The 25,170-nt window shown below is 34.7% G+C and overlaps 1 protein-coding gene across 1 annotated transcript in view; it reads left to right on the plus strand.

Moving 5' to 3' along the window:
- Atg18a (Autophagy-related 18a) overlaps positions 1 to 25,170 on the plus strand; it is a 208,753-nt gene that overhangs the window by 43,521 nt on the left and 140,062 nt on the right. The window contains exons 5-6 of the mRNA XM_090415570.1: positions 12,332 to 12,424; positions 22,335 to 22,405. Of these exons, the coding sequence (XP_090271696.1) occupies positions 12,332 to 12,424; positions 22,335 to 22,405 (164 nt within the window). The remainder of the gene's footprint in view (positions 1 to 12,331; positions 12,425 to 22,334; positions 22,406 to 25,170) is intronic.

Raw genomic sequence — 25,170 nt, forward strand, 5'->3', positions numbered from 1 at the left:
TACCTGAGGATGCCACGGCCAGAGTGATTTTACCATGGCTTCTCAACTTGGCTAATAACAAATTTAGTAGAGCCTCCATAGCTCAGTCAGTATAGACAAAAGCTCTTTGTTCAGAAAGACCTGGGCTTGATTCCTGTCCAAGATGTGAGAAACCTTTATCTGGTCTCTTTTGACTAAAGATGGGTTAGTTGGTCTCATATGGAGGTGGGGGGTTTTTCACCTGGAAACTTTTTTTTTTTTGTTCCCCAGAACAGGCAAACTGGCCTCATGAATGCACACTGATCTACAATCATAAAATATATACTTAATCCCTCATTAGGAGGGCCCAACCCATCCTAAGGGATGGAGGAGGAAAGGGGGTGCCTATATGAAATAAATAAACAAATTTAGTAAAAATGTTTTCTCAGTAAAAATGTTTTCCTGGAGCATCTAAGAAAAACAGTTTCCCTGATTGATTTTCATAGCTTGTTAAAACATTGTGAAAAACTTCAGATTGATCAGTTAGTGAATGTTCGTGCAGACTTAATAAATCTCGAAGTTCATTGAGGCAAAGGATTGTTCGTTATCAGAAAACCAAAATCTTTAGCACTTTTGTCATTTATTGACTTAAATTGATTCAAATCTCAGTAATTCCTCATTATATATTGCATCATTAAACTGAGCCTGAGAATGAGTAGAACATTGTTGGTATATCTCCCAAAAAAATGATTTTTGTAAGTTGACCATAGCGATATAGGGTCAGTCATGTTGCAGTGAATCAACATTACAGCAAGCAAAAGGCACAAAGATGACAGTGAGTTTGAAATTATTGCATCACTAACAGACAATTGGACTAGTGAGAATCATCTTCTATCAAAAATTCAAAGCCTTACATGCATCCAATGGTGAGCTATAAGGGACTTGCAGGGCTCGCCCAAGCCCTTTGTTAAATTTTTCTCAAATTTGCGAGTCTTTTGTTCTTGTTTACTTTTTTATTTTTTCAAAAAAAAAAAAAAAAAAAAATTTTTTTTAAATATATTAAGCGAAAAACTCATATGGTAACCTAACAAAGTGATTTTATTAAATAAAATATTATAGTTACTACCATTTTACAAATAAGAATTCACTTTTGGTAATTGCATATAAATAAATAGGACTATAAAATAATTCCCCTTGATTGGTACCATTGATTATCATTTGAAGTATAAAAACAAAAGAGAAATATAACGTACTTCAATATTATTGTGTTTAGATAATATTTATTTATTATATATAGATTGCTTGTCATAAAAACTTCTATCGCAAACAAATGAAATTTATTTTGTTTAGAAAAAATGCAGACTATTTCATATGTTCGATTAAAAAATATTTTATTCTTATGATATTTTGATAGTTAAAAAATGTTTTTCTTATGTAAGACAAATTAACACAGATGATTGTGTGCAAATATTTCATCTTTAGATTATGAAAGATTTGTTTAAAAATGATAGCCTTTACAGGTTGATTGTCCCCTCATACTTTTTGATTGGCATTTGTACACGAGCTGTATTAATAAGCGTTTTTGTTTTTGTGTGAAATACGGCTTTTTTTTATTTTTTTATTATTTTTTTATTTATTTATTTTTTTTTAAGCTCAATGATGCGAGCCCTTTGTTAAAATTTCCATAGCTCACCACTGCATGCATCCCAGTATATCAGATGTACTACACCATTTACTGTTCTTAGGTTGCTGAATGATTTTGTATCAGCACACTATCCAACTAATGCTGGGATCCCACAAGGTTCAGTTCTCTCGCCGACCGACCCTCTTCGTCTATATATCAATGACCTACTTCAGTTGACCTCTAATCCAATACACAGTTTTGCAGATGACAGCACATTACATTCCTCCCTTTCATTTGACAAACCTCAGGCTACCACCCCTTATCCCACCCTTTAACATTTTTCACCCTTGTTATTTTTGCGTCTGGAATACAACAGTTACCATGTTTCACATAAAACATAGTAACCACAGCAACAAATACTAACAAAGAAAAGAAAAGTTTAGTTAATCGCACTGGCTTCAGAAAAGCTAACTCTAGCCACTGACTTCAAGTTAGAAATCCACTAACTCGAAGTCAGTGGATTACTTTGCCTCATCATCCTTTTACTGTGAATATTAGCACCTAACTCATTTTCATAAATATATCATTTTCGTTCCTTGCACCACACTACCCTATTATGCATGTAAACAGTGACCATATGTGTACTTGTATACATTGTAAATACATTGTACGTATGCATGAACATTAACATTTTTTGATTGTTTGATGTATTATGTGTTTTGTACTAAACAGAAAATATGATGTGTTAAGTGTACATATTGTGTATACTCTGTATGATCATATTTTGTCAAACATTTGAAAAAAAAATGTACATTTGAATATGCAATCATATTTCATTGTGTAACTGTGAATTATAAATAGTAAATTATTATTATGATATTATTATTATTACTAATAATATGTGAATTATCCTGTTATATGAATTGCACAGGTATGCATATTATAATGATATTAATAAGAATCTGTTCTTTAGTCACAAGAAAGCAAATGTAGTATTATTGCTTAAATTTTACATTATATGTATGTAATTTATTTGAGACATAATAGTGTTAAAAAACTTAAAAATAAATTATTATTGTATGGGCACCTCCACAGAGTCCAAAGATTCATTGCAGGAGGCCTGAACTGTCCACACAATCTATTGTACCTTTCCTTGAACCCATTTTTCAGACATAGCAGTCACTGACTCTGACAACACATTGCATTCATTCGCAATTCTCCAAGCAAAAAATCTAGTCTTCACACTCCTACTAAACACACCTTTATTCGACTTCCAGGGATGTCCTCTTGTTCTGGCCCCTCTAGCCAAGTGCTGAAATATTTCTCATGCATCAATTCTATAAAACTCTAAGCAACTTAAATGTTTCTGTCATATCTCCTCTTTTTCTCTTATCGACCAACTTCAGCAATCCACACACTCAATCTATCCTCATAGGGAACATTCCACAGACCACTATCAGACTCACTATCTTGATCGCTCGCTTCTGAATCTTCTCCACTGCTTTCTTATTCCCAGGAGACCAGACCTGAGCACACTAATCCAGATGCAGATATATCAAGATCTTATAAAGTGGAATAACAACTTCCTTATCTCTGTTAGTGTATTCTTCAATAGCCAAGTAATCATATAAGTAACTTTAGCAACCTTAAGAGTATCTTAACAGTACCTAAATCTCTGGCGTCATCTATTTCCTGTAGTACAGTTCCATCAATGTGGTACACAGCTTCTAATCTTTTTATCCCAAAATGCATTACTTTATATTTCTCCACATTAAACTGATACCCATTATCTTTGTCCATACTGACAGCCTATTTAAATCATCTTGCAAGCGCTCCACATCGCCTTTATTTTGTCTCAGACTGGCAAAAGTGACCTAATTGTGCATTCTTAGCAAACAGCTGAATATTTCCTATATCATTTATGTACAAATTAAACATTAGCGGTCCCAGCACTGAGCCTTGTGGCACACCACTATTCACCTATTTTCACCTTGATTGTACCCCTCCATATGCCACTTTTTGATAGCTGTTTGGCAGCCACCCTCTTATCCACTTAATCATTGTCACATCCATCCGCGTTTGTTCTAATTTGTGTAACAGAGTTCCATGTGGTATTCTGTTCAAATGCCTTTTGCAAAATCAGGTAGAATCATCTTGTAGCTATTTCCTTTAATCCACTCGCTGTTACTCTATTATAAAAGTAAATTACTAAGGTATGACTGACTCTTTGCATAGCCATATTGCCCCTCATACAGTATCATATTCATCATCATCATCAAATTCCTGCCATGTATCCTCAAGGGGTGTACGGGATATGATAGTACTACATGAAAAATTTACATCAATTCTAACTTCCTGTCTACAATTTTCCTCCAAATTAGTCTGTTACTTGTCAAGACTCCAACATTATCAGATCTTATATTTCTATCATTGAAGGAACTTTGTACAATATCAATTCACATATATCTTGGTCTTCCTCTGGGTCATTTTCCTGCCAACCTGGCCGAGAACACTTGTTTTGCTAATCTTTTTTCCCACTTTCTGTTTAAGTGACCATACCACCTTAGATTAGCTCCGCTAACGCATTCCTGGATGCTGACAATGTCAAGTTCTTTCCTAATATCCTCATTTTTAATATGATATTGCCATCTGTTCACGCCTCTAATCTTTCTCAGGACTCTCATATCTGCGGTCTCTAGTCTTTGGTCAAGAGTTTTACTTCTGACCGAGCGCTCAGTTCCATAAGTTAAAATTCGTTTGAACAGTGTTTTGTATACAGCTAATTTAGTGTTCCGACTAATTTCGCTCTTATTCCATATGAATTTATTCAATTGACTTCCTACTATACCAGCTTTGTTGATTCTGTTGTCTATTTCTATATTTAATTTACCATCTTCATTAAAAATCGTGCCTAAGTAGCTGAAATGTTTTACTTGTTCCACAGATTCTCCGTTCACAACACAGTTGACATTTTCAACGATTCTGCCTATTGTCATCGTCTTTGTCTTTTTATTGCTGACCTTCATACCATATATATTACAACAGTTATTCAATTTAGTCAGGGAATCTTGCAGACTTTTAGCAGATTTATTTAGAAGTGTAACATCGTCCGCATAAAGCAAAGAGCTGACATTAACTGCAATTTTGATATCATGTTTAATACCACTTTCCTTCATAATGTGATCCACATAAATAATGAATAACAGAGGGGATAATGTACATCCTTGTCTCACTCCCTCCCATGACTTTTGTTTAGCTTTCGTACATTTGTTCCTGTATTCTCTAAGAGCACAAGCTTACTAATTTCCAGGAACGTTTGATATGCTTTCTTCTTTTCCTTCACTGCCTCTTTAACTTCCTGTGTCCACCATGGAGTTCTGATTTTTCTATCCTTGCAGACAACCTCACCACATGCCTCTCTGGCTGAATCAATCAGTGTTTTCTTCAAGGCTTACCACTGAATCTCCAAGGTTTGGTTCCTCCTCTCAAACTCTTTCATTTTTTCTTGAATAACGTTTGTGTATTTTAGTCTACAGTTCACATCTGAGAGCTGCTCAACTTTTATTCTCTTTAAAACTTTCTTACATGTTTTTTCTTACATGTTTTTCTTACTTATATTTCAATATAAAATTCAATTTTATCCTTCTCAAGACTAAATAGTGATCACTTCCAATTTCAAATCCTCTGTACACTCTGGTGTCTTGCACCAGGGAGAAAACATCACTATCAACAATAACATAATCAATTAGACTTTTTTTTATTCCTCGCCTCTTCTCTTCATGTGAATTTGTGCACATTTTTATGTTGGAACATGGTGTTAGTAATAACCAGTTCATGTCATGTCCTGGGCAGAAATTCAACAGGTATTTGCCATTATTATTTGCTTTGCTCTTTTCTCCAAATTTTCCCAAAATATTTTTGTATGTCTCACAATCATTTCCTACTCTGCTATTTAGTTCACCAACAAGGACCAACTTTTCCTTTTTCATTGTGTCAGTTGCTTTTTCTAAATCATCAAAAAATTCCTCCACTTCTACCTTAGTAGAACCTTCTGTGGGACCATAGGCACAAATAAGTCTGATTGTCCAGTTCCCCATTCTCATATTTGCCCACATTACTCTACTTGAGACTGACTGCCATTCAAGAAGATTAGCCTCGTATTTTGTGTTGAATACTCTGGCTACTCCTTCTTTTCCTTGATTGTCATTGCCTGAATATAACATTTTGTATTTATTGCTCAGAAAGATCTCACCAGTTTTTGTCTTTTTTGTTTCAGTCACCCCTAGTATGTCGTTCTGGTACTTATCTAATTCCTCAGCTAGCTCCATTTCTTTGCCATTCAGGCTTGTTATGTTAATAGTACCGATCTTTAACTCTGGTGATGTTGAGTTGGGGTGTGTTAACATCTGATTCTGACAAACTGCTCCCTTTTATTACTGATGTTTCTAGCATTAGTACATAAACTGCATTATCTCCTTAAGCCTGTAGCACATAAACTACATACATAAATTGCAGTATCTTCTTAAATCTACAACTTAAAACTACCTTTGTGCCTTCTGTTGCTGCTCTATTTAAATTTGTTAACTTGACAGACCACATTCAGCATTTCTTAGTCATTCTCACTCACTTGCCTCATGGGTGCCTACACATACACACGTAGGTCTGAAGTGGCTTGCAAAAGTTCCATGTTCAGTCTCGAGAGCAGGGTTTCTAGGCTATAAACCTTGCATGGATGGGAGCCACATAAATCACTCTCTCTCTCCAGGTACGGTTCAAAGTATGTGGCCATAAAAATATTTGCCAGCTGGTTGGGAAGTTTTCTCATTCATTACCGTCGTAAGTTCGGGTCCATGTTCTATTTAGTGTTTGGCCTACAGAAATGTTTTGCTGTTGTACTCTCAGATATGGGAAAGGCTGGTCTGTATAATATATTTGACATGTTCTCAAAGAGTGGTAGGAATGTACAATTTTCTGAGATGTATTGAAGCAGTTTGTACCTGCACTGTGAGGAGGAATGCAAAGGGCCAGAAATCAGTCTTGACTAGAAACCAACTGTGGCAACAGGCCCCTTTTCATGTCTCCAATAAAAAAAGTGGTGGTATTTCACTGGACAAGAAGTCATCATCTACTTTGTAAAGCATGTTGTCCCAATGAAGTTTCAAAATGGCAGTATAACGATGTTGGGTTGCTTCCCAAAGTATAGATTTAGACCACTTTAGTGCATGAAATCATGACTGGCATCGATGTTTTGGATAGGTTCTCCTTCATTATGGCAATTGTATTATACCAGCCCCAACATTCCAACCTGATAATGCTACAATCTTACAAACTATTGATTGTAAATATGAAGTTTATGATACAAAAAAAATGATCAGAACATTTATAACAGCCAGCAGAGAAAGCCTTAGTTTGAACAGGACTTTTCTCTTGAGGAATGGAACTCATTAATGCTGTAAAAGGAGAATGGAGTTCAGCATCTAAAAACCAACCAAAATTTGTACCAGATTTTCTGAGATGTATTAAAGCAGTTCAATGAGAGAAAAAAGGGAGATGTTAATTTTATTACATGATTTCTACCTCTGAAGGTTGTAAACTCTGTAGTATTTTAATACTGTGAGTGGGATAAGGGATTTAAAATTTTTATTCTGTTGTTTTATATTTTAGAGACTAACATCTGTTCAGTGATTTTTGATTGTACATCTGTTTGATTATATAATGTAATCAGGGTGATAAAGGACATTAATTGCCTAGTGTATCACCATCTTGTTTATTAAAGACTTAAGTAGATAAAATGTATGGTTTCTAGAATACAATTCCTGGTTTCTTCTCCCCCTATATTTTTTTCCCCTGTTTTATCCCTTTTATCATTAAATGTAAATGATGTTCTCTGAGACAATGATTTGTGCTTTAGAAACTCACAACTTCCATAGCTGATAATACAGCAATAATATAACAAGCTACTTGCCTAATCAAACCTAATGCTAATACTATGAATCTTCAAGATTAATAACTCTGTGTACATTACTGCTCTACAAATGTGCTTGGAAAGAGAAAGCATCTGAACAGTAATGTGGTTAGGACAGTACCAAAATCGTACTTGAAAAAGAATTTGCATTTATTCTTGTGCTTCTACCAAAAACCCCTTCTCACTTTCCATTTAAGATAGTCCTGAGATTTCTTCACATTAGACATCACAATAAAAAATTATCCCTAAAATTCCTAATTGCCTAAATTTCAACTTATTCAAAACTATATTTGCTCTTTATAATGAAAACCAAACTTTTAGTTTTCTCATCCTACATCTCGCCTTCCCTAGCTGCTTTTTTCCAATGATCTTTTTTCAAGATCAAGCTGTGTTATCTGTAATAAGTTAGATATTACATGATGTGGAATCGCTCATTTCCCATCTATGGCATAAAATTTTTTTATTTTATTCATTTACTACTAACTGAATTTCTATCTCTTCTCTCTCCCAATTCACCATGCTACATGGTTTTTTTTCCATAGCTTTGGAAGGGCAGCGCTTGTGTGTTTTAAGTAGTACAAGCTAAGGCAATGCAAATACTGATGGTTATATTTTCATAAATTTTCTGGTCAATTTTTGGAAGTGTTTAATTTTTTTTCTTTGGCTATGAAATAAGGATGGATCTTTAATATCCACTATTTCTGTTTGAATTTATTGATTTTATTAATTTGTTGCTGAGTTTCTGAATCCTCTAACACACGGGTTCTCAATCTTTTCCAGTGGCATACCACTATATTTAATTCAAGATATTAGATGTACCAATAAGGCAGTGGCTCAAGTACCACCAGTGGTACGTGTACCATAGGTTGAGAATCCCTGCTCTAACAAGTTATTATTATTTTTTTTTAAATAAAGGAAAAGGTTGAAAATTAATTGATTTCTACTGTAGAGAAAGAAATCAAAAGGTTTTTAGTAAATGGAATGATAGAGGCATCAAATGAATTTAACAGAGTGAACAAGGAAATTTTGCACTCATTTAAGAAGAAAAAAAAAAAGAAAACTGGAGGATAACATGTTTGCAAAATACTCATAAAACATAACAACTAAAGCAAAGAATAAACATGAAAGGTTATTGAAAATGACTGAGATAATTGAGAATGGCACATTGCTCTAACAATGCAAATGTTTTTGTTTTTATCTGGAGGTTGTGTTTTTTGTTTCCAGCTGTAGATGATTTGATTGTATTGGGCTTTACTTGTCATGATTTCAGGCTGGATGTGCAGGTGAATGTACATCTTCCCACCTAAAGAAATTTCATTAGGTGGGAAGATGTACATTTGGGAAAAATCCTAGATTCCTTTATGATCACCTTTATAGTGAAACTATTTTCTGACAAATCTTTAATACATTATCATTAAGTTTGGTCTAATGTGCTATCCTACAGAGGAAGATATTAGTATTATTACATCACACCTTCAGGGAGTCCAAAGACTCATCAAGGAGGGCATCTACTCTACAACTCTTTGTCTCACTACTCCACCAACCTTCATCATCTAACACCAACGCCATCTATCACCAGCTACCACCACTAGTATTTTCACAGACAATCACAACATCCATGCCCAAGGCGGGATTCGAACCCGCAGCCTTTTGGCTGGAGAGCGGATACACTAACCACTCGGCCAACCAGTTCTCTGAATTGTCTGTAATATTATTCCAGAATATGATTTGTTTTATGAGAGAAGGGAAGGAGATGGTTTTATATATATATTTGTGCGTGCATGCATCACTCGGGAGTCTAGATATTACTTTAGCCATCTCTGAGCTTTGATATGAAAAGGTAGCGTTTCTGTACAATGAAAGTAATCTACCATTTAGAATGTATATTTGGCATATCCTCTACCTGGTGAGGCATTATTTTTGAAACAAGCAGCTCATTTTTTGCCAGAGTTCCTTTTGTATAAGCATGCCATATTACCAAGAAGCTGATTTTAATGGATAGCAATATATTGCATTTAAAGTACCTGTTTATGGTATAGGAAATTTAACCATTTTCTGTACCATATTCCACCATGTAGATATATTTTTGAAGTTTGTGTGTGTGTGTATTCCACCATGTAGTTATATTTTTGAATTTTATTATATATATATATTATTGTTCATCTTTACTCGGTAGAAAATATTATAAAAAATTAGTTTGAATGACTATATACTGAGAATGAAAAAACAAGGTTTTAATATTAAGATACAACTAGTTTCGTTGAATGATTCAACTTCTTCAGGTATCACAGGCAAAGAATTATACAAAAAATGACAGAGACATGATAAAATTACATCAACAGATCTAGTATAAAAGACAATAGTACATTTTAAAAACAGGAATGCGAGCTTGAGTTCTAAATTAAAGTTGACTATGTGCGTGAGCTGCCACGAGTGTGCCAGTACTGAACAGAGGCAATGTGTGCATCAGAGAGATTGAAGCTAAGGCTGTTGTTAATATGGGATGAATCTAGTGAAATTTCTCTAGATTTGATGATCTTTCTTTCGAGTTCATCATAACATACATGGATAGTAGAAGTTTTTGGCCAATCGTAGATTGGCCAACACATTTTTTCTCTTCTCTATTAACTTCATCCAAGTTAATAGAGAAGAGAACGTGGCTAGAGAGAGTGCTGGCTCTGGTCCTATTGTAGGAAATGTCTCTCTCTGGTGTTCTTTCATACGCAAAAGGATGGATTTAGCTGTCTGGCCATAATATGGTTTTCCACATTCACACAAAATCTTGTAGAATCCTGGATACTGAGTAGGGAGATGTTTCACTTTAGGTTTACTTAGTATGGAGCGAAGTTTTGGAAACGTAGTGAATCAAGTTCTAATGTTGAATTTCTTAATAATTTTTGCTAGTTTTGGGGAGAGAGAGCACTGATATATGGCAATGAAATAAAAGCTCTTGAGGGAGAAGAATCTTCAGTAGCAGTAGAGCGATGGAAAGTGAAAAATTTATCAATCTGTTTAAGAGAGAAACAAATCATTATTGACAAAAGTCCTTTTAAGTAAATGGAGTTCATTTTCAATTTCTGTTTCATCTATAAGTAAAGATCTGGCTCAATGTGCCAGGGTTGAAATAATACCAAATTTTTGCAGAGGGTAGTGATGGGAAGAAGCATGAAGGAATCTGTCTGTGTGAGTCGGTTTTCTAAACTTAACAAATCAGATTTAATGGCAAGTTTTGATATAGTTTCTCTCTTCACGAATGTATCTACTCAAGAAGTCCTCCATCTTCTCCAGAACAAACTATCCAAGAAATTCTTTTCCTTACTCTCACTGTGTAAATTCAGGATACTTCAAATTTAAAAAAAAGATTTACGAACAAAACTCAGGATTGGTTATGGGCAGTCTGCTCTCTCTCCGATTCTTGCCGATATATTTCTTAAAGATTTTGAAGAAAAAGCAATTAATTCCTCTACTCTTAAACCAAAAATTTGGTATCGTTATATAGATGATATATTCCTCATCTGGGAACACGACATCAACAACCTCAATTTGTTTCTAGACCACCTCAACAAGTTTCATGAAAATATCCATTTTACTTTCGAACTGGAATCCAACAACTGTCTCTCCTTTCTGGACATAAAACTTACGAGATGCACCGAAAATATCAAAATATTAATTTTTAGAAAACCAACTCGCACAGACAGATACCTTTATGCTTCTTCCCATCACTACGCTCCGCAAAAATTTGGTATTATTTCAACCCTGGCACATTGAGCCAGATCTTTACTTATAGATGAAACAGAACTTGAAAATGAACTCCATTTACTTAAAAGGACTTTTGTCAACAATGGTTTCTCTCTTCAACAGATTGATAAATTTTTCTCTTTCCATTCGCTCTACTGCTACTGAAGATTCTTCTCCCCCAAGAGCTTTTATTTCATTGCCATACATCATTGGAGGAAATACAGCATTTATTTCATTGCTCTCTCTCTCTCTCTCTCTCTCTCTCTCTCTCTCTCTCTCTCCCCCCCTCCAAAACTAGCAAAAATTCTTAAGAAATTCAACATTAGAACTTGATTCACTACGTTTCCAAAACTTCGCTCCATACTAAGTGAACCTAAAGTGAAACATCTCCCTACTCAGTATCCAGGATTCTACAAGATTTTGTATGAATGTGGAAAACCATATTACGGCCAGACAGCTAAATCCATCCTTTTGCGTATTTAAGAACACCAGAGAGACATTTCCTACAATAGGACCAAAGCCAGCACTCTCTCTAGCCACGTTCTCTTCTCTATTAACTCGGATGAAGGCCGCCAACACCTCATAACAAAAACTCTGGCCAAAACTTCTAATATCCATGTGTGTTATGATGAACTCGAAAGAAAGATCATCAAATCTAGAGAAATTTCACTAGATTCATCCCATATTAACAACAGCCTTAGCTTCAATCTTTCTGATGCACACATTGCCTCTGTTCAGTATTGGCACACTCGTGACAGCACACGCATGTAGTCAACTTTAATTTAGAACTCAAGCTCGCATTCCTGTTTTTAAAATATACTATTGTCTTTTATACTAGATCTGTTGATGTAATTTTATCATGTCTGTCATTTTTTGTATAAATCTTTGCCTGTGATGCCTGAAGAAGTTTAATCATTTAGCGAAACTAGTATCTTAATATTAAACCTTGTTGTTTTTTCATTCTCGGTATATAGTCATTCAAACTAATTTTATATATATATATATATATATATACATACATACATACTTCTCTCTCTTTTCTCCAGCAAGCAAAGATTATGATTCCAGCTCATGATAATCCTCTTGCTGCAATGGCATTCAATTCTAGTGGAACAAAAATAGCAACAGCTTCAGAAAAGGTGAGTACTGTACTATTCTTCTTTGATTTTTCAATCTCTACATTATTTACATGTGCGTTTTTGTTTATTTCTTATTTTCAAACTTTCATTTTTTCCCCTCCAATATTTGTATATTTGAGTGTACAATTACTTCTGAAATCTGCTCAGCTTTGTTTCTTTTCAAAAATTTCTTACACACTTTTCTTTTCAGTATGATATTGAGTTTTATCATGCTCTAAACTAAATTTTAATAACTTTCTATTTCAGACCCTCTGTGTACTCTTGTGTCCTGAACCAGTGTCAAGATATTGCTATTACCAGTAACATAGTGGGAATAGACATTACTAGTGTTGTAAAAGCTGAATCAAATTGGATTATGTCCAGATTAAGTGTATTGCTTAAAGAATTATTCTAATGAGCTTATCTTAAGATTAGACCACAACATCATCTTAAAATAAGCATATAGAGATCTTTTGTACTTTTTTTATTTAAAACAAAAAATAAGGCTATCTTCATTCCTTAGAAGAAAAGGAAATAAGTGTCTTTTCTTGGTACAGTCCAGAATGCTTAGAAATGAGACGTCATGTAAATCTTTGTTCAACTCTTCCATTTGTACTCTAAGTACACTTCAGAACCCTGGTCAGGAGAAGTGTATATGCGACCACAGCAAAGATGCCACCACTGCAACAACAGAAATGGCCCCGAGTCCTGCGCAGCCCACACTTACCTTTCTACAGTGGGTGCTAAGAATCTTGCAGATGAAAACAGCCCACCTCTTAAATCTATGAAAATGGCATTTGGTACCCTCAATACTCAAACTTTGGCAAGAGACTACAGAATAGATTTATTAATCAAAGAACTAACCAATATCAACTTAGATATCCTGCTAGTGAATGAAACAAAAAGATTGAAAGAACTGACAGCAAGATTGTATGATGGCTCACAGATACTCCTCAGAGCATCCTCAAACAAGGCAGAGTGGGCTTCATTGTTAAATCTAAGCTCACCAAGTCAAGCCTTTCTTGTAACATCAAAAAGAATAGGAAAAGTACACCTATTCTTTCAAATCTGAAAGAATAGGTGTACTCCTAATTGGAATAGAGAACAATAGAACAATTAAATTAATATCTGCTATGCTCCAACATCTGTAGCTGATAATCAAGAAATAGAAAATTTTTACATGAATCTTGAATAGGCATTAAATTACAAGTCAACATACACATTCGTTGGTGGTGACTTTAATGTCAAAATAGGATGTGGAAAAGAAAGCAAAAAGTTTATAGGTCCAAAATGGCCTGGGAGAAAGAAATAGAAGAGGAGAGAGATTTGCTGTAGCTGAACAACTCTTTATCATGAACACTTTTTTCAACAAATGCCCAGGAAGATGGATATGGCAATCACCGAATGGAAACACAAAAAATGAAATTGACTACGTTTTAACAGACTGTAAAAGACTGGTACAAAATGTTGGTACAATAGGCGAAACATACTTCGACATAGATTCTGACCACAGACTCCTTAGAGCCATTCTTATAATGGCTCTAAGGAGTTGTTGATATGTTGTTCTTTTTAGTGGTCAATAGACCACAAAAAAGAACAACATATCAGGGCAACATCAAACCACAAAAGACAACCCAAACAAATAGACTACCACAAGTTCAGGAGGTACATAGAAGAGACCGAATGGACTATTAAGAACCGTTACATAAATGATGACTATATTGACTTTATTAATAAATTCAATGAGTGCAAGGAAAAATTAGAAATTCCTGTGAAAGAAAAGAGAATGACTCTTACCTCAAACTATAGAACTACTGAAAACGAGAAAAGAACTGAAGAAATCTGAAGGAAATTTTCTAGAATGCAAAATTATCTGTAAGTTACTAAGGAAAAGAATTCCAAAAGACTACAAAGTTTTCAGGATGCAAAAACCAGCCTGAAAAAAAAAATAGAGAAAGACTTAAATTTTAAACAGTCAATTCCATCTGCTTTACAGGAATAAAATGGAGAAAAACATACTAATAGAAAAAGGATAGAAGAAATTGTGCAGAATTTTTATAATGATCTATATGCAACTAAGTGCCAAGTCTCAGAACCTATCATTCCAAAACCAAGCAATATACGGATGTACTTCCAGAAGATATAGAACATGCCCTTAAGAAAATGAGTAAAGGTAAAGCCTCAGGACTTGATCATGTTAAGGCTGAAGCAATCTAACAAGGTGGACCAATTATTTTCAAAGAAAGAAAGATTCCAGAGGAATGGAAGACCTCAAAAACCATACTTCTATTCAAAAAAGGGAACAAGGAAGACATAAAAAAACTATCGTCCAATCTGTCTACTCTCTCACATGTATAAAATCATGAACAGAGTAATACTGAACAGAATCCAAAACACACTCTCGAAGACAACTCCAGTAGAGAGCAGGTAGGATTCAGAAGAGGCTTCTCCACGATAGATCATATCCAGGTCATTTCACAACTAACAGAAAAATGCAGAGAATACCGAATCTCTCTGTTTCCTCTTTATTGATTTTAAAAAAAGCATTTGATACCATAGAACACCGTGCAGTCATCAGTGCCTTACTGGAAATGAATGTGGACCCTACTTACATCCACATGATAAAAGAAATTAACAAAAATCAGAACCCTATTTGATCAACCTATAAATATAGATTAGTTATAAGACTATTACACTTTTTTTATATAATCTTTGTCAAGTAGCTTTATTTTATCCTCCTACATGTTTCGCCAATTTTTCTATTGGCATCCTCAGGGAATACAAACTAGTAAGCTAAAATGAAGGTTACAGACTAGGTTATAACTGATGGTTCTAATTCATACAAAAAATTGGTATTGTGCATGACAATGTGCGTGTCTCGTTAACGTGATTTATTCGTAATGGCTCATGACGTAATTGTTATGAAAGTTCATTTCTTTGATGTTTAATGATCTGATAAAAGTTTTCCAAATTTCTGGTAAAATTAGACCTTGATTCTTGTTTAGGTTTTCAGTTTTACGGGCGACTATAGCTGCTTCTTTAAAGGTTCTTGAATGGTAGTTATCTTCTATGTATGGCATAAGGCTCTTATCCCACTCAATGTTATGGTTAGTAGAGGCAAAATGGCATGAAAGGCCTTCAATGTCTTGTCTGTTATTTCTGACATATCTTATGTGTTCTTTCTTTCTTTCTCGTTTCAAAGCTTCTAGAGGTCTGACCTACATAACTAATACCACATGAGCAAGGTATATTATATACTCCAGAGTACTTGTAGAATGGGTGAGGATCTTTCGGTGATCTTAAAAATTTCCGAATAGTGTTGATTGGTTTGAATGCCACTCTGATCTTATGTGGTTTTAAAAGGTTAGCTGATTTTTTGGAAAGGTTGCTGATAAAAGGAATCGTAATTGTACTGATGTATTGGACGTCATCACATTGTCGATGTGGCATATCAGTAAAGAGAATCTTGTTATAGAGTCTTTTTGGGTAACCATTTAAAGCATAGATTAGTTATGTTGTACCATCATTGCCAAGAGAGAAGCTATTCAATACGCTACAGTTATATGGTGTCATTAGGGCATTATATCAAGCAATACATAGTCTTTATTTCAGTTGTAAGTCAGCAGTTAGAATTGAAGGAAGTATAGGAAGATGGTTTAATGTTAAATCTGGTGTCAGACAAGGATGTACGTTATCCCCTCTGTTATTCATTATCTATATGGATCATTATGAAGGAAAGTGGTATTAAACATGATATCAAAATTGGAGATGTTAATGTCAGCTCTTTGCTTTATGCGGATGATGTTATACTTCTAAATAAATCCTCTACAAGTCTTAAGATTCTCTGACTAAATTGAATAACTGTTGTAATAAATTTGGTATGAAGGTCAGCAATAAAAAGACAAAGACAATGAAAATAGGCAGAATCATTGAAAATGTCAACTGTGTTGTGAATGGAGAACCTGTGGAACAAGTAAAACATATCAGCTACTTAGGCACGATTTTTACTGAAGATGGTAAACTAAATATAGAAATAGACAACAGAATCAGCAAAGCTGGTATCGTGGGAAGTCAATTGAATAAATTCATATGGAATAAGAAAGAAATTAGTCGGAACACTAAATTAGCTGTATACAAGACTGTGTTCAAACCAATTTTAACTTATGGATCTGAGAGCTGGGTCAGAAGTAAAAGACTTGACCAAAGACTAGAGACCGCAGATATGAGAATCCTGAGGAAGATTAGAGACGTGAACAGATGGCATCAATGGCAATGTCATATTAAAAATGAGTATATTGGGAAAGAACTTGATATTGTCAGCATCCAGGAATGTTAGCAGAGCTAATCTCAAGTGGTATGGTCACTTAAACAGAATGGGCGAGGAAAGATTAGCAAAGCAAGTATTCTCTGCCAGGTTGGCAGGAAAATGACCCAGAGGAAGACCAAGATATAGGTGGATTGATACGGTACAAAGTGCCTTAGACGATAGAAATATAAGATCTGATAATGATAATATTGGGTTTTGACAAGTAACAGACTGAATTGGAGGAAAATTGTAGATAGGAAGTTAGTAATGATGAAATTTTTCATGTAGTACTATCATATCCTGTACACCCCTTGAGGGTACATTGCAGGAATTTGATGATGATATGAAATTCCCTCTTCAAAAAGATAAGTTAGTCAAGAGAATATGCATTTTCAGTTAAACTATTTACAACATCCCTAATAGAAATATTGAAATTCTGGAATGGAAAAATAATTATAGGAAATGGAAAGGAGTAAATTGGCTGTGATTTGCTGATGACATTGTCCTTTTAGGCAGCTCTACAGAACTTCAAGATGTCATCTCTGAATTAAAAGTGGAAGGATAATATTAAATATCCAAGTGAAAACCAAGACATCGATATATCTGAGAAAAATAATCAAAACATAGTAGAATCATTAATCCATCACCACTTTCAGACATTTACACCAGACCTACTCTTTAAGAACCCAAATTGTAGTAGCGTCAACAGTCCGCCTTCAGTGTCCAAATTACACACTTTGTGATTCGTTTTACCACAAGGGTGCCACCTGTGCCTTTGTGAGATCTGACATTCCCTTGACCTTCCTCTGGCTCAAGATTTCCTTGTCCCATTCAGTAATATTCATCTGCTGTATTTACTGCTCTCCAAATTCTGGAAACCATTCTGATGAAACTAGTTTTTTTTTTTTTTTTTTTTTTTTTTTTTTTGGAAAAGGTGAAGATTTGTACTATATACAAATTTTCCCATTCTTATCCGTGAAGCTCAATTTTGGCAATCCAGCTCTCCCGATAGTGAAAACATCTTCCTGGGTGCCCTTAATGTTCTCAACTGTGACTGGTTCCCATTTTCAAGCTTCACTGAACAAGTTGGATGTAATGTGGACCTAAGTAATGCAAATTGTACATCTACCTATATGAATTCCTGATAACCTTTACTCTTTCAGCAACTTCCAACCTTTTTTTAACCACGTCTCCTTCCAGATACGCCATGGTGGTCACTTCTCTTGGTACCTCGGATCATAACGTTGTGCAAGTTTCTCTCACACAGAATGCCTTTCCTCCAGCCACTTTCAACCTATCCTTTGGCTACAAAGGTATCAAGTAGGACAACCTCTGACAAAATAGCATTAAACTTTATCACATATTAAACTTTTTGTCATGTTGTACCATCGTTTTTTATTTTGGCATCAATGGCAATATCATATTAAAAACGAGGATATTAGGAAAGAACTTGACATTGTCAGCATCCAGAAATGCGTTAGCAGAGCTAATCTCAGGTGGTATGGTCACTTAAATAGAATGGGAGAGAAAAGATTAGCAAAACATGTGTTCTCTGCCAGGTTGGTAGGAAAATGACCCAGAGGAAGATCAAGATATAGGTGGATTGATACGGTGAAATGTGCCTTAGACGACAGAAATATAAGATCTGATAATGTTGGAGTCTTGACAAGTAACAGACTGATTTGGAGGAAAATTGTAGATAGGAAGTTATTAATGATGCAATTTTTTTCATGTAGTACTATCATATCCTGTACACCCCTTGAGGGTACATGGCAGGAATTTGATGATGATGATCACATATTAAACTGTACTTTATGCAGATGATGACATTCTCTTAAATAAATCAATTACAAATCTTCAGGATTTAAATCAGTTGAATAAGTAATCTGTAACAATCCTGAGAAAATCAGATATAAAAGACTAAATTAAATATATAGGCCAGAACATGGCAAATACTTAGCTACTCTCAATAATGAATATTTATGCATAGTGAAGATAACATTAAATATGAAGGCACGTAAGCAAAACTGGTATGGAGGGAAATTGTTAAATAAGCTTTATATGAAAGAAAAAAGAAATAGCCCAAACACCAGATCAGTCTATTTAAGACAGTATGCAAAGACATATCAACTTATGCATCTGTAAGTCAGAATGTAAGAACTGATAGTATTTGAAGATCTAATAAGTAACAGATTAAGTTGAAAGAAAATGTTGACAGGAAGTTAGTAATAATGTTATAGACAAAAACTGGTGAGATCTTTCTGAGCAATAAATACAAAATGTTATATTCAGGCAATGACAAACAAGGAAAAGAAGGAGTAGCCATAGTATTCAACACAAAATATGAGGCTAATTTTCTTGAATGGCAGTCAGTCTCAAGTAGAGTGATGTGGGCAAATATGAGAATGGGGAACTGGACAATGAGACTTATTTGTGCCTGTGGTCCCACAGAAGGTTCTACTAAGGTAGAAGGGAGAAATTTTTTGATGCTTTAGAAAAAGCAGCTGACACAATGAAAAAGGAAAAGTTGGTCCTTGGGGATCTGAATAGCAGAGTAGGAAATGATTGTCAGACATTCAAAAATATTTTGGGAAAATTTGGAGAATAGAGCAAAGCTAATAATAATGCCAAATACCTGTTGGATTTCTGCTCAGGACATGGACCGGTTATTACTAACACCATGTTCCAACATAAAAATGTGCACAAATTCACATGGAGAGAAGAGACAAGGAATAAGAAAAGTCTCATTGACTATGTTATTGTTGATAGTGATGTTTTCTCCCTGGTGCAGGCTACCAGAGTGTACAGAGGATTTGAAATAGGAAGTGATCACTATTTAGTCTTGAGCAGGATAAAATTGAATTTCATATTGAAAAGAATAACATGTAAGAAAGTTTTAAAGCGAATAAAAGTTGAGCAGTTCTCAGATGTGAACTGTAGACTAAAATATAGAAAGATTATTGAAGAAAAAATGAAAGAGTTTGAGAACAGGAATCAAACCTTGGAGATTCAGTGGCAAACTCTGAAGAAAACATTGATTTATTCTGCCAGAGAGGCATGTGGTGAGGTTGTCTGCAAGGATAAAAAAATCTGAACTCCCTGGTGGACATAGGAAGTTAAAGAGGCAGTGAAGGAAAAGAAGAAAGCATATCAAAAGTTCTGGCAAATAAGTCAGCTCGTGCTCTTAGAGAATACAGAGACAAATATAAGAATGCTAAACACTGTGTAAAGCTAGCTAAACAAAAGTCATGGGAGGACTTTGCCAAGAACATAGAAAATAAATATCAAGAAGGTGGCAAGATATTCTGGAGGTTGTTGAAGAAGCTTAGAAATGGAGGAAAGAGTGCTGTAAAAGGAGTTAGAGATGATAAAGGTGACATGAAAACAGGAGAAAAAGATATGCTTGAAGTATGGAGTAATTACTTTGAAAAACTGCTAAATGAAACAAGCAGTGATCACAGCACAGTGGTAAAAAAAAACAAACACTGGCAGTCAGGAATACATATCCATACTTGAAGTAGAAAAAGCCATCAAAGGCATGAAATGTGGAAAGGCAGCAGAAGTAGATGATATTCGAACAGAAATACTGAAGTATGGTGGCATAAGAGTCTTACAATGGCTGCACTGCATAGTTCAGAAAGCCTGGACAGAGGGACGAATTCCCGATGATTGGAGTAGAGCTCTCATAGTACCCATATATAAAAAGGGAAATAAAACTTAATTTGAGAATTACAGAGCTGTTTCCCTACTGAGTTTTGCTGGCAAGATCTATGCAAGTATACTTGAGAAATGGTTGAGAATAATTGTGGAAGAAAAGCTTGGTGAAGAACAAGCTGGATTCAGGCCAAATAGAGGCTGTCAGGATCAGATCCTCACTTTAAGACAAATAGTCGAGAAAGCATGGGAATATAACAAAGATCTGTATTTAAGTTTTGTCGATTTGCAAAAGGCATATGACAAGGTGCCAAGAGAGAAGCTATTCAATATGCTACAATTATATAGTGTAAATGGGGCATTATATCAAGCAATACTTAGTCTTTATTTGAGTTGTAAGTCAGCAGTTAGAATTGAAGGAAGTACAGGAAGATGGTTTAATGTTAAATCTGGTGTGAGACAAGGATGTACATTATCCCCTCTGTTGTTCATTATCTATATGGATCACGTTATGAAGGAAAGTGGTATTAAACATGATATCAAAATTGCAGATGTTAATGTCAGCTCTTTGCTTTATGCAGACGATGTTATACTTCTAAATAAATCTGCTACACGTTTGCAAGATTCCCTGACTGAATTGAATAACTGTTGTAATAGATATGGTATGAAGGTCAGCAATAAAAAGACAAAGACAATGAAAATAGGTAGAATCATTGAAAATGTCAACTGTGTTGTGAATGGAGAACCTGTGGAACAAGTAAAACATTTCAGCTACTTAGGCACAAGTTTTAGTGAAGATGGTAAATTAAATATAGAAACAGACAGCAGAATCAGCAAAGCTAGTATGGTGGGAAGTCAATTGAATAAATTCATATGGAATAAGAGAGAAATTAGTCGGAACACTAGATTAGCTGTATACAAGACAGTGTTCAAACCAGTTTTAACTTTTGGATCTGAGAGCTGGGTCAGAAGTAAAACACTTGACCAAAGACTAGAGACCGCAGATGTATGAGAGTCCTGAGAAAGATTATAGTCGTGAACAGATGGCATCAATGGCAATATCATATTAAAAACGAGGATATTAGGAAAGAACTTGACATTGTCAACATCCAGGAATGCGTTAGTAGAGCTAATCTCAGGTGGTATGGTCACTTAAACAGAAAGTGGGAAAAAAGATTAGCAAAACAAGTGTTCTCTGCCAGGTTGGCAGCAAAACGACCCAGAGGAAGTCCAAGATATAGGTGGATTGATACGGTACAAAGTAGCTTAGACGATAGAAATATAAGATCTGATAATGTTGGAGTCTTGACAAGTAACAGACTGATTTGGTGGAAAATTGTAGATAGGAAGTTAATAATGATGTAATTTTTTTCATGTAGTACTATCATATCCTGTACACCCTTTGACGGCATATGGCAGGAATTTGATGATGATGATGATGAGAAAACATGGAATATGTGTAAATATAAAGGGCCATTCTAGAAACAAAAATTAATATAGCAAATTAGTTTTCAAGAAATCAGTGCTGTTTTTACTGTGATTCCTATTCTTATTATTTTACTTCTTTGTGGAATAGTTCTCACATAAAGATATGTTCTTCAAACAGTGATAATCACTTTATAGAACTCCCATTGAGTAATCAGGAGATATCATTAAAAAAAAATGGGGAGGGGTCCTTAAGTTGAGTACATTTTTTATTATAAGGAGGATTTTACATGATTTATCGATCCCTGGTAATGATCATGAACTTTTTTTCCTCCTCTCTCTTAAGTCATTTTTCAGCTTGATGTATGCTAAATATTCTAATTGAATGCTTAAATATGAATTTATTTATCTGTATATAAAAACACAAGATCTAGTTACAAAAGTGTTAAAGATCATTAAATGTGTGCAATAAAATTGCATACTTTTTTTTTTTTTACTGTGAATGCAATTAAGTTTCATGGGATGAATGTTCGTCTGATCTTTCAGGGTACAGTTATCAGGGTATTTAATGTAGCAGATGGACAGAAGCTCTATGAATTCAGGCGTGGTGTTAAAAGGCAAGTTTTTATGAAGCACTTTTTCTATGGTATAATTAAAGAAGAAAGATATAGTTATCGGATTATAATTATGAAATATGCAGGTCTGTTTTACATTATATATATAAAATGCAAAACTTGTATATGTATGTATATATATATATATATATATATATTACTTAGTTATTTAATTTTATTTATTTATTTATTTTTGGCTTTTACAGTATGTGAAGATAATTTAGGATATTTTTAATTAACTTACTTGAGTGAAACCTATATAGCGTCTATTCTTTACTCCAAACCACTATGTGAAAACTTTGGGATGGGAATGGAAGGCTGTTCTAAAGATCAGAGATAGATGGAATGAAAGAAAAGAACAAGCAGTTTAGATAGCAGCTGTTGGGAAACTGCAGATAATTTGCTCAGTGTCATGGAGTATCATCAGTGTAACATAAAGCTTAACTTTTAGGATTCAAATTTGCTATTCAAAAATCATGAACTCTTCTAACTTACAGTTGCAGTTACAAGACTGCACTACATGCTATATCAGACTCAGTAAACTAATGAAAAATAAGATTACATCTTATATAAAAACTGCATATGATATAAAACAATACAACTAATGATTTATAAAAAAAATCTCTAAAGTTTGAAAACTGCAGTCATTCCTATTAAGTTTATTGTGATATCAGATATTTCATAGGTTTCCACCTGTAGTTGCGCATATTACTTAAACCTTTTGAAATTCCTTTATGCTATTATTCATAAGTTCAGCTTCATGTTACACTGATGGTTCCTAACACTTGGAATGAGTTAATAGTTAAGAAAGCTCTTATGCCCATCATATTCTTGTCTAAAAGAAATTACTCTTTACACTTGTCAAAACTGTGCGGTTACAGCAGACAGTTATATATCTAACTACTGAAAAGTATTCTCCAAATCTCCACAGACAGTGCTGTTCTAAAGGTAATTTACTATTCCAAACTTGCAAACCGGGGTGCTTAAGGGTCAAAGCTGTATAACTGAGAGGAGACATCCACATAGCCTTTAAAGGAATGTGGAGAACCGACCAGGGCTTAAGACCTAATGTCCAATCCTCACCTTCTCATGGTGCACCCTGTTGGGTATCTACCTGGATACTGAACGAACGAGGATGGGCTGGCAATTTGGGATTTAGCCGACCAAATTGTATTCTTATTGGTTAAACCAAAATATAAAATGATGGTACAACATGACAAAATTTCATACTGGTTGGGGCGTCGCCGGTTAAACAAGGGAACCAGCAAAAAGTCAGCTACTGGAACAAATCTGAAAACACAACTCAACATCACCAGATTTAAAGATCGGTACTATCAACATAAGAAACCTAAATGGCAAAGAAATGGAGCTAGCGGAGGAATTAGATAAGTACCAGATAGACATAATAGGGGTGACTGAAACAAAAAAGACAAAAAATGGTGAGATCTTTCTGAGCAATAAATACAAAATGTTATATTCAGGCAATGACAATCAAGGAAAAGAAGAGTAGCCATAGTATTCAACACAAAATACGAGGCTAATCTTGAATGGCAGGCAGTCTCAAGTAGAGTAATGTGGGCAAATATGAGAATGGGAAAATGGACAATGAGACTTATTTGTGCCTATGGTCCCACAGAAGGTTCTACCTTAGTAGAACCTTCTGTGGGACCTTTAGAAAAAGTGTTGAGGCTTTAGAAAAAGCAACTGACACAATGAAAAAGGAAAAGTTGGTCCTTGTTGGGGATCTAAATAGCAGAGTAGGAAATGATTGTCAGACATACAAAAATATTTTGGGAAAATTTGGAGAAAAGAGCAAAGCTAATAATAATGCCAAATATCTGTTGGATTTCTGCTCAGGACATGGACTGGTTATTAATGACACCATGTTCCAACATAAAGATGTGCACAAATTCACATGGAGAGAAGCAAGGAATAAGAAAAGTCTCATTGACTATGTTATTGTTGATAGTGATGTTTTCTCCCTGGTGCAGGACACCAGGGCATACAGAGGATTTGAAATTGGAAGTGATCACTATTTAGTCTTGAGGAGGATAAAATTGAATTTCATATTGAAAAGAATAACATGTAAGAAAGTTTTAAAGTGAATAAAAGTTGAGCAGCTCTCAGATGTGAACTGTAGACTAAAATACACAAATATTATTGAAGAAAAAATGAAAGAGTTTGAGAACAGAAACCAAATCTTGGAGATTCAGTGGCAAACCTTGAAGAAATACCTGATTGATTCAGCCAGAGAGGCATGTGGTGAGGTTGTCTGCAAGGATAGAAAAATCAGAACTCCATGGTGGACACAGGAAGTTAAAGAGGCAGTGAAGGACAAGAAGAAAGCATATCAAAAGTTCCTGGCATATAAGTCAGCTTGTGCTCTTAGAGAATACAGAGACAAATGTAGGAAAGCTAAACACTGTAAAACTAGCTAAACAAAAGTCATGGGAGTACTTTGGCAAGAATGTAGAAAATAAATATCAAGAAGGTGGTAAGATATTCTGGAGTTTGTTGAAGAAGCTTAGAAATGGACGATAGAGTGCTGTAAAAGGAGTTAGAGATGATAAAGGTGACATGAAAACAGGAGAAAAAGATATCTTTGAAGTATGGAGTAATTACTTTGAAAAACTGCTAAATGAAACAAGCAGTGATGATAGCACAGTGATAAAAAAACACTGACCAGGCATGCAGTCAGGAATCGATATCCATACTTGAAGTAGAAAAAGCCATCTAAGGCTTGAAATGTGGAAAGGCAGCAGGAGTAG

This window comes from Typopeltis vanoorti, chromosome 3, assembly GCF_054136105.1.
Source record: "Typopeltis vanoorti isolate ZY-2024b chromosome 3, IOZ_Tvanoo_1.0, whole genome shotgun sequence".
Taxonomy (NCBI): Eukaryota; Metazoa; Arthropoda; class Arachnida; order Uropygi; family Thelyphonidae; genus Typopeltis; species Typopeltis vanoorti.